Genomic DNA, 12,278 nt, shown 5'->3' with positions numbered 1-12,278 from the left:
TGATTGTGAACATTTTACACCGAGTTCTACCTTTTCACAATCTATCTTATTTGGGAAAAAATGGCTAAACAAAAGAATTTTTCACTCTTCCAACATATTAGTACTAAGGAGATGTCTATCAGATACATATAACATACAAAACTGACACCAGGCAAATAGTTTTTGCTCCCACACAAGTGGTGTTATATTCCACAACTGCAAAAATAGCAAATATAAAAATAACGTCACTGAAATTTGGACTTTCCATTTAGGAAAATCATTTGGAAAAATAAACATGTATATAAATAGCATATACACAGGCAAGCTAAAATTATTTCAGTATTTCTAAGGACAAATATACAAAAGCAGGAAGTGCAATCACCCTCAAAAAGCAAACATGCTCTCTCTATTGCCCATTAGAATGGCAGAGACCAGGTATTAAGATGGGGTGTTTCTTTTCCTCACCTCTTCTCTTTGTCATCTTTACTTCAATCAAGTATATGCTTTGCCAAAGCCTCTTTACCAGTATGCACATCAGATTCCTTGCTCCTAATGAAACTTGTTCTATATAGTACTCATCCCATCATGCAACACTCTTCATTTATTCATTCACTTACCCATTCATCGAAAGGTTGAGTGTCAATCATGTGCCAGACACTGGGATAGGCACTGAGAATACAGTAGCAAAGAAAATATATACCAACTTTCAGCCTCTTGGAGCTTATAGTATAGTGGGAAAAGAGGAAATTAATTAAGAAACAAAATCTATATTCTGGGGGCAAAATGCTATGCAAAGAATTGGAATAAAACACATAGTCAAGATGACTTCTTAAATAAGATGACATCTGAAAAGAGTGAAGAGAGAACTGAGCCACTCAAATATATACAGGAAAGCCTTCCATGCTAGGGGACAACAAGTACAAATGCCATGTTAAGAGGAGATACAACTGTGTTAGGAATGGACTGAGAGAAGCAGAGAACAGGAAATATCAAGAGGGGCTGTTAGGCCACGGTAAGGTCTTGGAATCTTAGAGTAAAATGATGTTTACTAGAACATTCTGTGAAAGGTTTTAGGCAGAAGAGTGGCATAATCTGATTTATGTTTTAAAGAAATTATTCTGACTGCTTTGCAGATAATAAACCACATTCGGGAAGGAGCCAAAAGGCTGCTGGAAGGTTTTTGCCAGAATTGGTGAGGGTAACCTGAACCAGAGTGCTGGTGGTGAAGATAATAGGAAGTGATTGTATATTTAGGTCAATGTTCTAAAGGAAGAATCCACTGGATAAGCTGATAGATTTGACGCAGAGTGGGAGTGAAGGAAAGTCCAGAACATTCCAAGGCTTTGGGCATGGCCACTAGAAGATAGATGTTACCATTTTTTGAGATAGGAAGACTGCAAGCACAGCCTGACATTCCAAACAGTGAATGAAGAGATCTGATATTAACATGTTTAACAAGCATGTAAAGTAGTAGTAGATCATAAGCACAAAAATTCGGAATTTAAGGGCAAGATCAAGGCTAAAAACACACATTTAGGAGTCATCAGCAAATAGGATGGTGTTTAAAGCCATGAGCAGAGATGTAACCATCCAGAAAATGAGTACAGAGGACAGAAAAGAGAAAAGGCGAAGAAGTCCAAGAAACAATGACTGGTAAAGTAAGAGAGAGAGAGAAAGACGAACTCAGTTGGGTCAAATGCTGCTGCGTGGTCAAAGAAAAGAAAAAGCAAGAACTGATCACTGGATTTACCAACGTAAAGGCCACTGGTATACTTGATAAGATCTGCTGTGGTGGAGCTGGGTATGGGAAAGGGCAAAAGCCTGAACAGAGTGGATTTAGGAGAAAATGTTAGGAAATGAGCATAGCTAGTTCAGAAAGCACATTTAAGGAGTTCTGTTTTAAAAAGAAGCAGAGAAATGAGACATTAGATAGAAAAAAAGAAACTTTTTTTTTTTAAAGCTAGGAAATATTTAGGGGAAGCTAGATGAGGCATATATGGAAATCTCGGTACACTTAATGCCCAATCCCTTCAGATGCGTGGTTTTAAACTGTATAAGCAAAACTATGGACCTTGATTTTCCTGTTATACTATTCTTCCCTGGAAAATCATTTGGCTATGGATTATTAGTAATGATGCAGCCTTTATTTTAGGGAATTTTTTATATTATTCTAGGGAAAACTCAATGGCTCCTTAAAAATGAAAAAAATAACAAATATGTAATACTTCTTTAACTTTTTTCAATTTAAGACAACTATCAAGTACTTCTAATTATGTCAGGTTCATGATGATTTAAGTAAAAGCATTAGACACAATTCTGTTTATTGGATTTCTCTATATATTACAAGTAAAGAAAACACTGTAGCATATTTGGCTACTTGTTTCTGTACAGCCAAAATCTCATGTAAGGTTTTAATATTATTTAAATATTGATCAAAGTCACCATTTAAAATAAATGGTAAATAAAATAAAGAAGCTGTCTCAATTATGAAACTAAAAATAGCCTCATTTTTATCTAGTTGACTTACAGCCCCTCTATAAACAAACAATACTTCCTTCAGAAGTGGGAAGGCTGTAAAATTATTTGTTACTATTGAAATACAAGTCATCTCTTAGTCCCATCTAGTGTTCAAAAGCAGAAATGTAACCAAGAAGAAACATAATGAAGAACAACTAATGGTGAAATGTTTGGCAAACTGCTGCTCCCTGTGCCTCTCCTTTCTTCGGGGTTTTTATGTGTATTCTTAAGAAAGTCCATTTCAAAACAATTTTTAAGTCCATTTCACAAGTAAGTACAATTTATGAAGGCTGCTAAGACCCAAATCAGACCTAGATTGGTAGATAATAATAGAAATAAGAACTCATGAAGAACCCACACTTGTCATATAAAGTGAGCAAACATTAAGACTCTCATTTTATGGAAACACTGAGAGGTTAAGTGATTTCAGGTTGAAAGTAAAGGGCCCTAGTTTCATCAGTCACTGGCAAAAGCTAAACAAAACTGATGCACACACACTGGACTCCCCAGATCTCGGCAGAGAGTCAGATAAGAACATTTCAAGTTGCTCACTTAAGGAATACATCAAAGTCTTCATTTCAAGCAATAATGGTTCAGATTCTTTGAACAAATATAGCACACTTGGTCTCTGCTGCTGCTAAGTCACTTCAGTCGTGTCCGACTCTGTGCGACCCCACAGACGGCAGCCCACCAGGCTCCGCCGTCCCTGGGATTCTCCAGGCAAGACACTGGAGTGGGCTGCCATTTCCTTCTCCAGTGCATGAAAGTGAAAAGTGAAAGTGAAGTCGCTCAGTCATGTCCGACTCTCAGCGACCCCATGGACTGCAGCCTGCCAGGCTCCTCTGTCCCTGGGAGTTTCCAGGCAAGAGTACTGGAGTGGGCTGCCACTGCCTTCTCCAATGCATGAAAGTGAAAAGTGAAAGTGAAGTCGCTCAGTCGTGTCCGACTCTCAGCGACCCCACGGACTGCAGCCTCCCAGGCTCCTCCATCCCTGGGATTTTCCAGGCAAGAGCACTGGAGTGGGCTGCCATTCCAGAGCATGATGATGGCCAATTTCTTTCCTGGTGCCTACTTTCCCGGCTCCCACTCTGTGCTAACTCTTCAGGGCTTCCATCACTCTGTTTTACTAAGCCCCAGACCTCACCCCGAGTCATCTCGTTCTCCTTTTCATCCTTAATTCATTTCCAAACCCATTCCCTGCAGAGGCTGTTTTCAATATTCATAATTTGCTTCAAGCATAAAAGCTGATTTTCACTAACAAGGTGACTACCAGGAAGAGACAAAGGAGGTACCATCTCATCACCCTCACATCAATGTTCCTTTCAAGTCTTCATTTTCTCCACACTGAGAGAGAAGAAAGCTCGTTTCTCCCCAAGGCTAGCCCTTCTCCTATGGGACTGGGATCCTCAGTTATCCAGTCTCAGATGTCTCCACTCTCCCTCAACAGTGGCTTCTTTCCTTCAGCCTAAAACCAAGCTCAGCACCTGAGGGGCTTACTCCCTCTGAGACAATAATCCACTTTCACCTTCAGGGCTAAACTTCTCTGCCTGATGTGCCTTATGGACATCTCTTTCAGTCAGTTCACTTCAGTCGCTCAGTTGTGGCCAACTCTTTTTTGCAACCCCATGGACTGCAACACCCCAGGCTTCCCTGTCCATAATCAACTCCCGGAGTTTGCTCAAATTCATGTCTGTCAAGTTGGTGATGTCATCCAACCATCTCACCCTCTGTCGTCCCCTTCTCCTCCTGCCTTCAATCTTTCTCAGCATCAGGGTCTTTTCCAAAGAGTCAGTTCTTCGCACAACGGCCACCTCTTTTTAACATTTTGCAAACTGGTTTCTGTTTCTGAAATTCTTACTTTAATCCTCACAACATCTTGTGAGATAGGGACTATTAATCCTTTTTGCAAAGAGGGCACCTAAAGCTTAGAAGGATTAAGTCACTTACTGAATACCCCAAACATACCTGTTTGCTCCATGGACTTAAACATAAACCCGTGCTTTCCTTGGCCAGAACGATTTCATCCCAACTTCTAAGTACTAACTCCTATCATTCTTTATGATCCAGTTCAAATTCCATGTCCCCAGGAAGATCTTTCTGAGAAACCTTCAGTGAGTCAGTCAGTCCTTCCTTCCACATGCCACCACAGACAGCAAGCAGTCGGTTCTAATAATTAAGCGCTAACCACCATGGACTCTGCAGCCAAGACAGGTGTTGTGTTTCTCTCTGTTCCCAGACACCGAGCCTCTCAAGACTGAAGTGCAGAGGTCCCTAGGTCCCTGTCATCTCTGTAACTCGCCACCACCATCAAGGGGTGTTTCTCAAATATAATGGCTGATGACACACACACTGCTCTGAGAAACTGACAACACGAAGCAAACTTTTCAACATTATTTGGGGAGACACATAAAATTACGATTACTCTTAATGTATACATGTAAAAGAGCCCAACTACTAGTAACAAAATTGTAGAGAAAACCCAGAGGTAAACCAATTTTTATTCTAATATATGTATACTATTTGCTCTCATTAAAAACTACTACAACCCTACATAAATTTAAATCCCACATAGCATTTCTCTTTGAAAGAAAGAAATGTTTTAGTGCAATTAAACATGCAGTACCACAAATGTGTGTGTGTGTGTGAGTGCGTGCATGCACACTCGCATTCAAGCACACTTTCAAATTCCCACTAAGGTAAAAAGAGATAAGATCACTTCCCAATTCAAAGGAAAAAAAAATCTCATTTTCAAACTATTTTAAATTGGGAAAGCAATCCAATTTGTAACCTCAATTACATACCTAAGTAACTAATTTATGCAGATAAAAACCATTCCAAAATTCAAAGATCAAAGAACACAATATTTAATAAGGTTGGAGAAATTGCAGTGCACTTAAGTTACTTTCAATATGCCTTAATTGCATATCGAAGAAGAGAACACACTGTTATTCTTTTTCTGACAATTAACAAAATATAACTTCAATAGTTAGAAGTGTAAGTCTATCCTCAAAGTACATTCCATTCTAAAAATAATTTTTGGTTGTGCTCGTAAAAGTGCAAAATCATTGCTGAAAGAGATCAATTTTTTCCCCTGCTCTTTCTAATAAGAAACCAGGATACTTCCTATTCCCTAGGCATTTGGCATCAAAGAAAAATGTGATACATTCTCCTAGACTTTCTCATTACTTTTTTTTCCCCAGAAAAATGAATGCTTTTAAAGGAAATACATATTATGTCAAATAAGGAACCTACACTTTTAAAACCCTATAATATTTATAGGACCACAAAAATAACTGAAACATTCACCCATTGTGTTATATCAGGCAAAAGCTGTTTTTAAAAAGTTCTCCCTGAAGCAATCAGAACTTTAAAAGCAAAAAGCTCTCATTTCAACAGATTCTAATAAATAAAGTGTCATTTATTAATAAAAGGACTGGATCCCAATTGTCATGTTGGTACTGCCATCAACACAGCACATCAAACACAGGAGGGAGAGAAATATGCTCCACCCAGGACAGATTCTAGTATTTCTAAATTCATAGTTTTCTCATCTACTCACTCATTCAAGACAGGTATGGATAATTTTAAATGAAAAGCCACCAGTTTGCGGAAAATATGAGAAAGAGAAGAACACGGTAAGCAATACAATGAGGATTCAATCAGCAAATCTAGGCTGTGGCAGAGTCAACAGGACAAACAACCTGGTTTCTTAAATAAAAGTTACAGGGGGAAGAAAATGATGAATAGGAAACTATAAATTAAAAGAGATCAAGAGAAACATCAAAGCAATCATAAAATGCACACCCTATTTGGACCAAAAGCTAATAAACCAAGACAGTTGGGGGATAATGTTTTAGTATGTTAGTGACATGATGCTATTTATAACTTTATATATTTGAAAAAAGAAAAAGAAGTTCTATCTTTAGAAGATACACATTCAGACATGAAATGCTATGGAATCCGGAATCTGCTTCAAAACAGTCCTGGAGTTGGGATTTTAGAGTAGGAAACACCGGAAACAAAACTGGTATATATTGGTAATCGCCAGTAGTAGGTAATGCCTGCAGGTGGTCACTCTACTGTTCTAACTTTTGTATATACCTGAAATGGTTTGTATTTCAGTAACAAATTTGATTGCAAACTGAATAAAAAAGATATCCTATGAGGAAAATTATGCTTTGCAGAAAAAAGCTGGATAAAACTTACTATACTATTCAAAAGTACTTGATTCTACGTGATGTGATCATGGAACTACTTTAAAAAATTCTGTGAAAACCATACATAAAATATAATTCAGATTTTTATAATTCATCTTTATTTATTTATTTATTTATTTACTTTACAATACTGTATTGGTTTTGCTATACATTGACATGAATCCACCACAGGTGTACAGTCTAAACAGCAAATAGCTTTCAATGTCTCTCCTTTTTTAAAACAACGCAAGTAAAACTGATGACTGTGTACGAATCCAATCCAAGAAGTAATGGAAATTATTAATGGCTCTACTGAATATTTAACCATACACACACTAAAAGGTCAGGAAACAAATTTTCCTAAAGCTGAGCTACATTTACATAAATTAACATCCATTTGCTACTGCAACATTAGCCATATTTTATAAAGATAACTGTCACTTCTCAATGCAAGTATTGTCCAGAAGGAACTAAACCATGCAGAAATGCCTTTCACCAGCAAAGTATAGTTTCATCAGTGAACATGAATTAGGTATGAAAAATCATTATTTCAACTGCCTAATCAAAACCTTATGGCTTTACTATAATCCTTTCATGATTATGTAATTTTATAATTATGTTGCTCCTGCCACTTTATGTAATATAGCCAAAACCCTTAAGGGTTAAAAACAATATTCCTCAATTAATAATTTGTATTGTCATTATAAATAGTAAAATTAGCTACTGGGCATGCAAATATGAAAGGAAGATTAAAAATATTTTCTTAAGAAATGAGAGAAGACACCTCAGATGAGGGGGAAGTGTGAATCTGTGTGTGCACTCATGTGTGAGTGTCTCTTGGGAGTGTGGTACGAACTATGCTTCCATAGGAGGTAGTCAACTAAAATACAAATCACAAAGTAGAACTAAAGGACGTTATTTAGAAACGTGCCATATGGAACAGGTAAAGTTAAAAATCCGAAATGAGAAAGAGCAGGACAGAATACTGTTATTTGTGTTCTCTGCTTTGCATTATTACTGGTTTTAAATAAGTACTTGAATAAACATCAATTAGAAAATGCACACAGCAATGAAAAATGTCTCACCAATAGTCATAGCTCTCATCCCAGTTGTCAAAATGTACGAGGAAACGATTGTCCACCATATCTGTTACCGTAGCAACACAAATGAATGCAGGGTTCTTTTTGTCTACAGCTTCAAGCTTCATTCCAACTCGGAAGCCTGATGGGATCACTGTCTATGAAATATACAGATTTAATTAGAGATAAGCACACACTTAACAACAAGGACCTGTACCCTCTTTGCACCCCTGCTTGAAAGCCTGGCATCCATCAGCTGTATTCATATAATTTAAAAATCATAGACCAGTTTTGCAGCAGAGTTGCTTTTCAAGAAGCAGCAATAAGAAAAATGCCCCGTTGCTACACCCAATTAACTATCTGGACCTTTAAAGCAAACACACCCACAACCTTGAGAAGTTTACTTAATCTTAACATGTATCTTTGTAATTTAGATGACTATGCTAGTTAGGCAAGTTTTATGTACGTATAGTTTACTTTCAGTTTCTCTCTTCCTTTATTGACTTAACAATGAAAATTATTTCATATAAAATATGCACATAATCAAGTTAAAAATGTGTGTAAGTCAGTACAAATTCACTCCCACTTCTGAAAAATCTTTCAAAAGGGTACTCTACTAAAAGTAGGCCATCTTCCTATATGAAAGGCTGGAAATTATTACAACTTTGATTCAACAATCCAGATGTTATTCACAATAGCACCAAAAGAGCTGGCTGTTAATGCATACAAAATAGCTTGTAATATAAAGAAATCCACAGATTATTGGCCATCTGGGACATGAAACGAAAACAATAAAAATTGAGTCAGACGCAGTACTTGAAATGCTGTGGATGTAAACATTCCTCAAAATATTTCATGAAGAAAAATATCCTAATCTCAGAGAAGTACTTGGATATCAGTAGTATAAATCACAACACACTACAAGTCATTTCTGCCCTTCAGAAAAAATCTTTCTGTCCAGACTGAAGCATACAGACACTTTTCTCATTACTTTAAGCAAAATAGATGTTATCTCTTTTTACTATAATTACACAGCTATCATCACAAAAATGCGGACAGGCATGTATCTGAATATGTTAGAGTGAAGTCCTGTCTTAGGCACTAGTGCTACACAGATACTGTTACTATATATTTAAGCCCTGGACTTCTGTATCAGACCATAAATATTTGAGTATTCTGAGGTAGAGAAATCTAGAAATACAAAAATTAATTACATACCAAACAGACATGGCCCAAGATTCAGTTTTATGCTAGCAATGCACAGAATTTAAGATGATGGTCAGTGGCTCAAATACCTGACTGAACTCATCCTCAGAGAACCAGACAAGGATTAGGAAACTTGGAGCCGTGACAGCAAGCCAATTGCTGAGTTTTCCACCTGACTGGCCTCCCTCATCTTGAAGGAGAATGCCGACTGACTATGCAGCATGTACATCTCAGCAATTAAGCTATCTTCTCAATTAAGATATTTAAAAATAATAATCTGGCTCATTATCTCTATTAATTACCTAAATGCATGCACGTGTGCACACACACACACCCCTCCTTCCAGTTCTCTAACTGAAGCTGGCCTATGTTCACTTTGATTAGACAATGTTTCCGCCATTAGACTTGCTGCCCTCAAAAAACCTGGATAATGTCATTTCCCAAGTGGAGAGTATGTGAGGTAGGTGGGAAGGTTTTTCTCATTCCTGATATCTAGAGGGAATCCCTAGTGAAAATATGATGGCCTCTCTCCACACTCACACACTGTCGCCTAACTGGTGAATCTGGAAGGAAGAAGTGGTCATACCGTTAAGCTGGCCTACAGGGCATATAGTTTCCACTCTGCTCCCCTCTAGGAGCAAGCTCTGTCCTGCAAGACGGTAGTCTGCCCTGGTCCAGCGCTCATGGGCTAGAGTGGTGAGGCTGGAAGGGCCAATAAATCTCTAACTCCAGGGCTCAGAATCAAGAGACTCATTTGTCAGCAGATATAGGCCATGCATGTACTCCAACTGAGCTCTCATCAACTATAAAGGTGAGATTCTGGCTTTCCACCTGCTTGTCCTCTGTTCTTTCCAATTAGATCAGAACTTGATCAGGGTAGAACACTGTAACATATCAGGCCTCCTCAGAGATGCCCATAGTTTAAGAAGTAGAAAATACAAACACATCCGGACTTTGCTCCTGTTAACACTGCTAAACAGAGCTAGAAACTGGAGAAAAGCTTTAAATGATAGTCTCTAGCATGCAAACTCAAATAGGGTTACATTCATCTCACTATGGGAATCCTATCTGAACAGTACTCCTAAAATCAAGTGACCATATTCATAAAATGTCCCAGTCAACTTAATTTGCTTAGGCACCTTAACTGTAAAGTATACCTAGGTTTTATACTATGTTGCCTTTTAGTATTTAATTTTTTAAAAAGACAGCCATGATATGGTTAAAAACAGATATTTACTCATGATAATTTTTAGTTAATTTTACAGCTTAAGAGCACCTATTTACCAAAGCAATAACATTTATTATAGTTTCTCGTTATCACTTGTAATTTATCCAAGGAAACACTCAAAAGCCACTTCCTGTGAAAGAAAAAGTATCTTGGAGGTACTTACTATATTCTGATTTTCAAATAATGACTTGGGAGCAGCCTGAGCTTTGCATGTCTTGAGATAGGTCTGCCAATTAAATTCTTCTTCTTTATATCCTAGGATTCACACATATAGAGACAGTAAAATACCAAAATATTTCATACTTAGCTTTCCATTCTTACTTTTATCTGTAAATCCAACATGCCAAAATCAAGCCATCAAGTGACTTTTTAAACGGACAGTATTTAACTCATAATTAGGATCTAAGGATTTTTATACACAGGGTATTTATTTCCAACAAATTGTATTATTTTTTCAATTCCGAATGAATGGTAATGGATAAAAGGAAAAGGTATGAGGTAGCAAATACACACTGTCCTCAGATGGACTTCTTTTCATTACCAGACCATTTCTATCAGTATTTAGGTAGAATTCATTAGCAGTGAGCTGCAGTAGTTGAGTTCTCTGTTTTTCCCTCACTCATTCTATTTTGGAAGACTAACTTGTAGGAACAGTGGGAAGCTGGAAAAAATGGTACTACAAGAGATAAAATCTTTCTAGCCTGTCACCACAAGAATGAGAATTCAAGATTCATGAAATGAGCATGTTGGCCAACTACAATAATGGAAATGTCCTTTCCTTAGTTTTCACCATTTCATGTTCAACACTGGTAAAGCCAACATTCCCTTTAAAAAGGAAATTGGGCATTTAATTTTATCGAGTAGATTCTCTTTTCTACTTCCATCAAAGTCCAGAAGGTGGTGTGAAAAGAAAAACAATTCACCACATATGTGGCCAATTTATATAAAGGCTTACATATTTTCTTTTTCATCCTTCTCTTTTCTAGGTGTTTTTGTTCAACCCTTCAGTTATCTGAAAATACCATTCTGCCATTAATTTTTCACTTAAAACCAAAAGATGGCTTGTCCATTAAAATCCAATAACCCACCTCCCCCCCCCCCAAAAAACCTCAATAATCCTGATGTAGTAGCCAGTGAAGTTGCTCAGTCGTGTCCAACTCTTTGCGATCCCATGGACTGTAGCCTGCCAGGCGACTCCATCCATGGAATTTTCCAGGCAAGAGTACTGGAGTGGGTTGCCATTTCCTTCTCCAGGGGATCTTCCCGACCCAGGGATCAAACCCAGGTCTCCCGCATTGGGGGCAGAACATTTTGCCATCTAAGCCACCAGGGAAGCCCCAATAATTGTGTGACAGACCAAAAATATCAGACTGGCAACCTGGTTCTTTCACATCAAGCAAACAATACTGAATGCAACATGAAAAGAAAGGAAGTAAGATATTATTAAATACCCTAGAGATGAACTGAAAAAGATACAATCTGTTATTCTTGGATATTTTGTAAACATGAAATGGGTAAAATCATTGGCAGACTGTAGTATAAAAACTTAATAATAAAACAGTAATACTGTTAGTTCAACCCTTACCCAAATTGCTTTTCAGTGTTATAGTCTCCTTTCCAATCTCTTAAATATTAACGTAAGTTCAATGCATAATTTCTCAAGGTTTTTACTTACTGAATGTCAGTAAACACAGTTATATAGACAGGTTAGAAATAATTTTGCAATCAGTTATTTCAAGAAGGTATGCATGTATGTGTTGTGTGTGTGTGTGTGTGTGTGTGTGTATGAGATAGAAATTTGTAGCTAAAACCTATAGTCAAAGTATCAAATAAGTGTTATGTGACATGCAAATAAGTACATGGACATAATTTATTCTCTTAAGTAGGATTCTATTTTTTAAATTTCTTTCACTTTAAAAAACATCTTTCATCATGAACAATAAGCTTAAATTTAGGCCCACTTGATTAATAAACATTTCTCATCATGAACAATAAGGTTAAATTTGGGCCCACCTGAATAACCACAAAGTCTGAATTCTCAAAAATCTAAATTACAATATAAGAAATTAAGTG

General features: G+C 37.2%; 1 protein-coding gene across 8 annotated transcripts in view; it reads right to left on the bottom strand.

Moving 5' to 3' along the window:
• L3MBTL3 (L3MBTL histone methyl-lysine binding protein 3) overlaps nucleotides 1–12,278 on the bottom strand; it is a 102,799-nt gene that overhangs the window by 49,931 nt on the left and 40,590 nt on the right. For all 8 annotated transcript variants that reach the window (XM_040238879.1, XM_040238884.1, XM_040238883.1 and 5 more), the window contains 2 exons: nucleotides 10,369–10,460; nucleotides 7,778–7,929 (listed from right to left, as the gene is read on the bottom strand). In XM_040238879.1, the coding sequence (XP_040094813.1) occupies nucleotides 7,778–7,929; nucleotides 10,369–10,460 (244 nt within the window). The remainder of the gene's footprint in view (nucleotides 1–7,777; nucleotides 7,930–10,368; nucleotides 10,461–12,278) is intronic.

The sequence above is a fragment of the Oryx dammah genome, unplaced genomic scaffold (genome assembly GCF_014754425.2).
Source record: "Oryx dammah isolate SB20612 unplaced genomic scaffold, SCBI_Odam_1.1 HiC_scaffold_4, whole genome shotgun sequence".
In the NCBI taxonomy this organism is placed as follows: domain Eukaryota; kingdom Metazoa; phylum Chordata; class Mammalia; order Artiodactyla; family Bovidae; genus Oryx; species Oryx dammah.
This window is presented reverse-complemented; position numbering and strand designations above follow the sequence as displayed.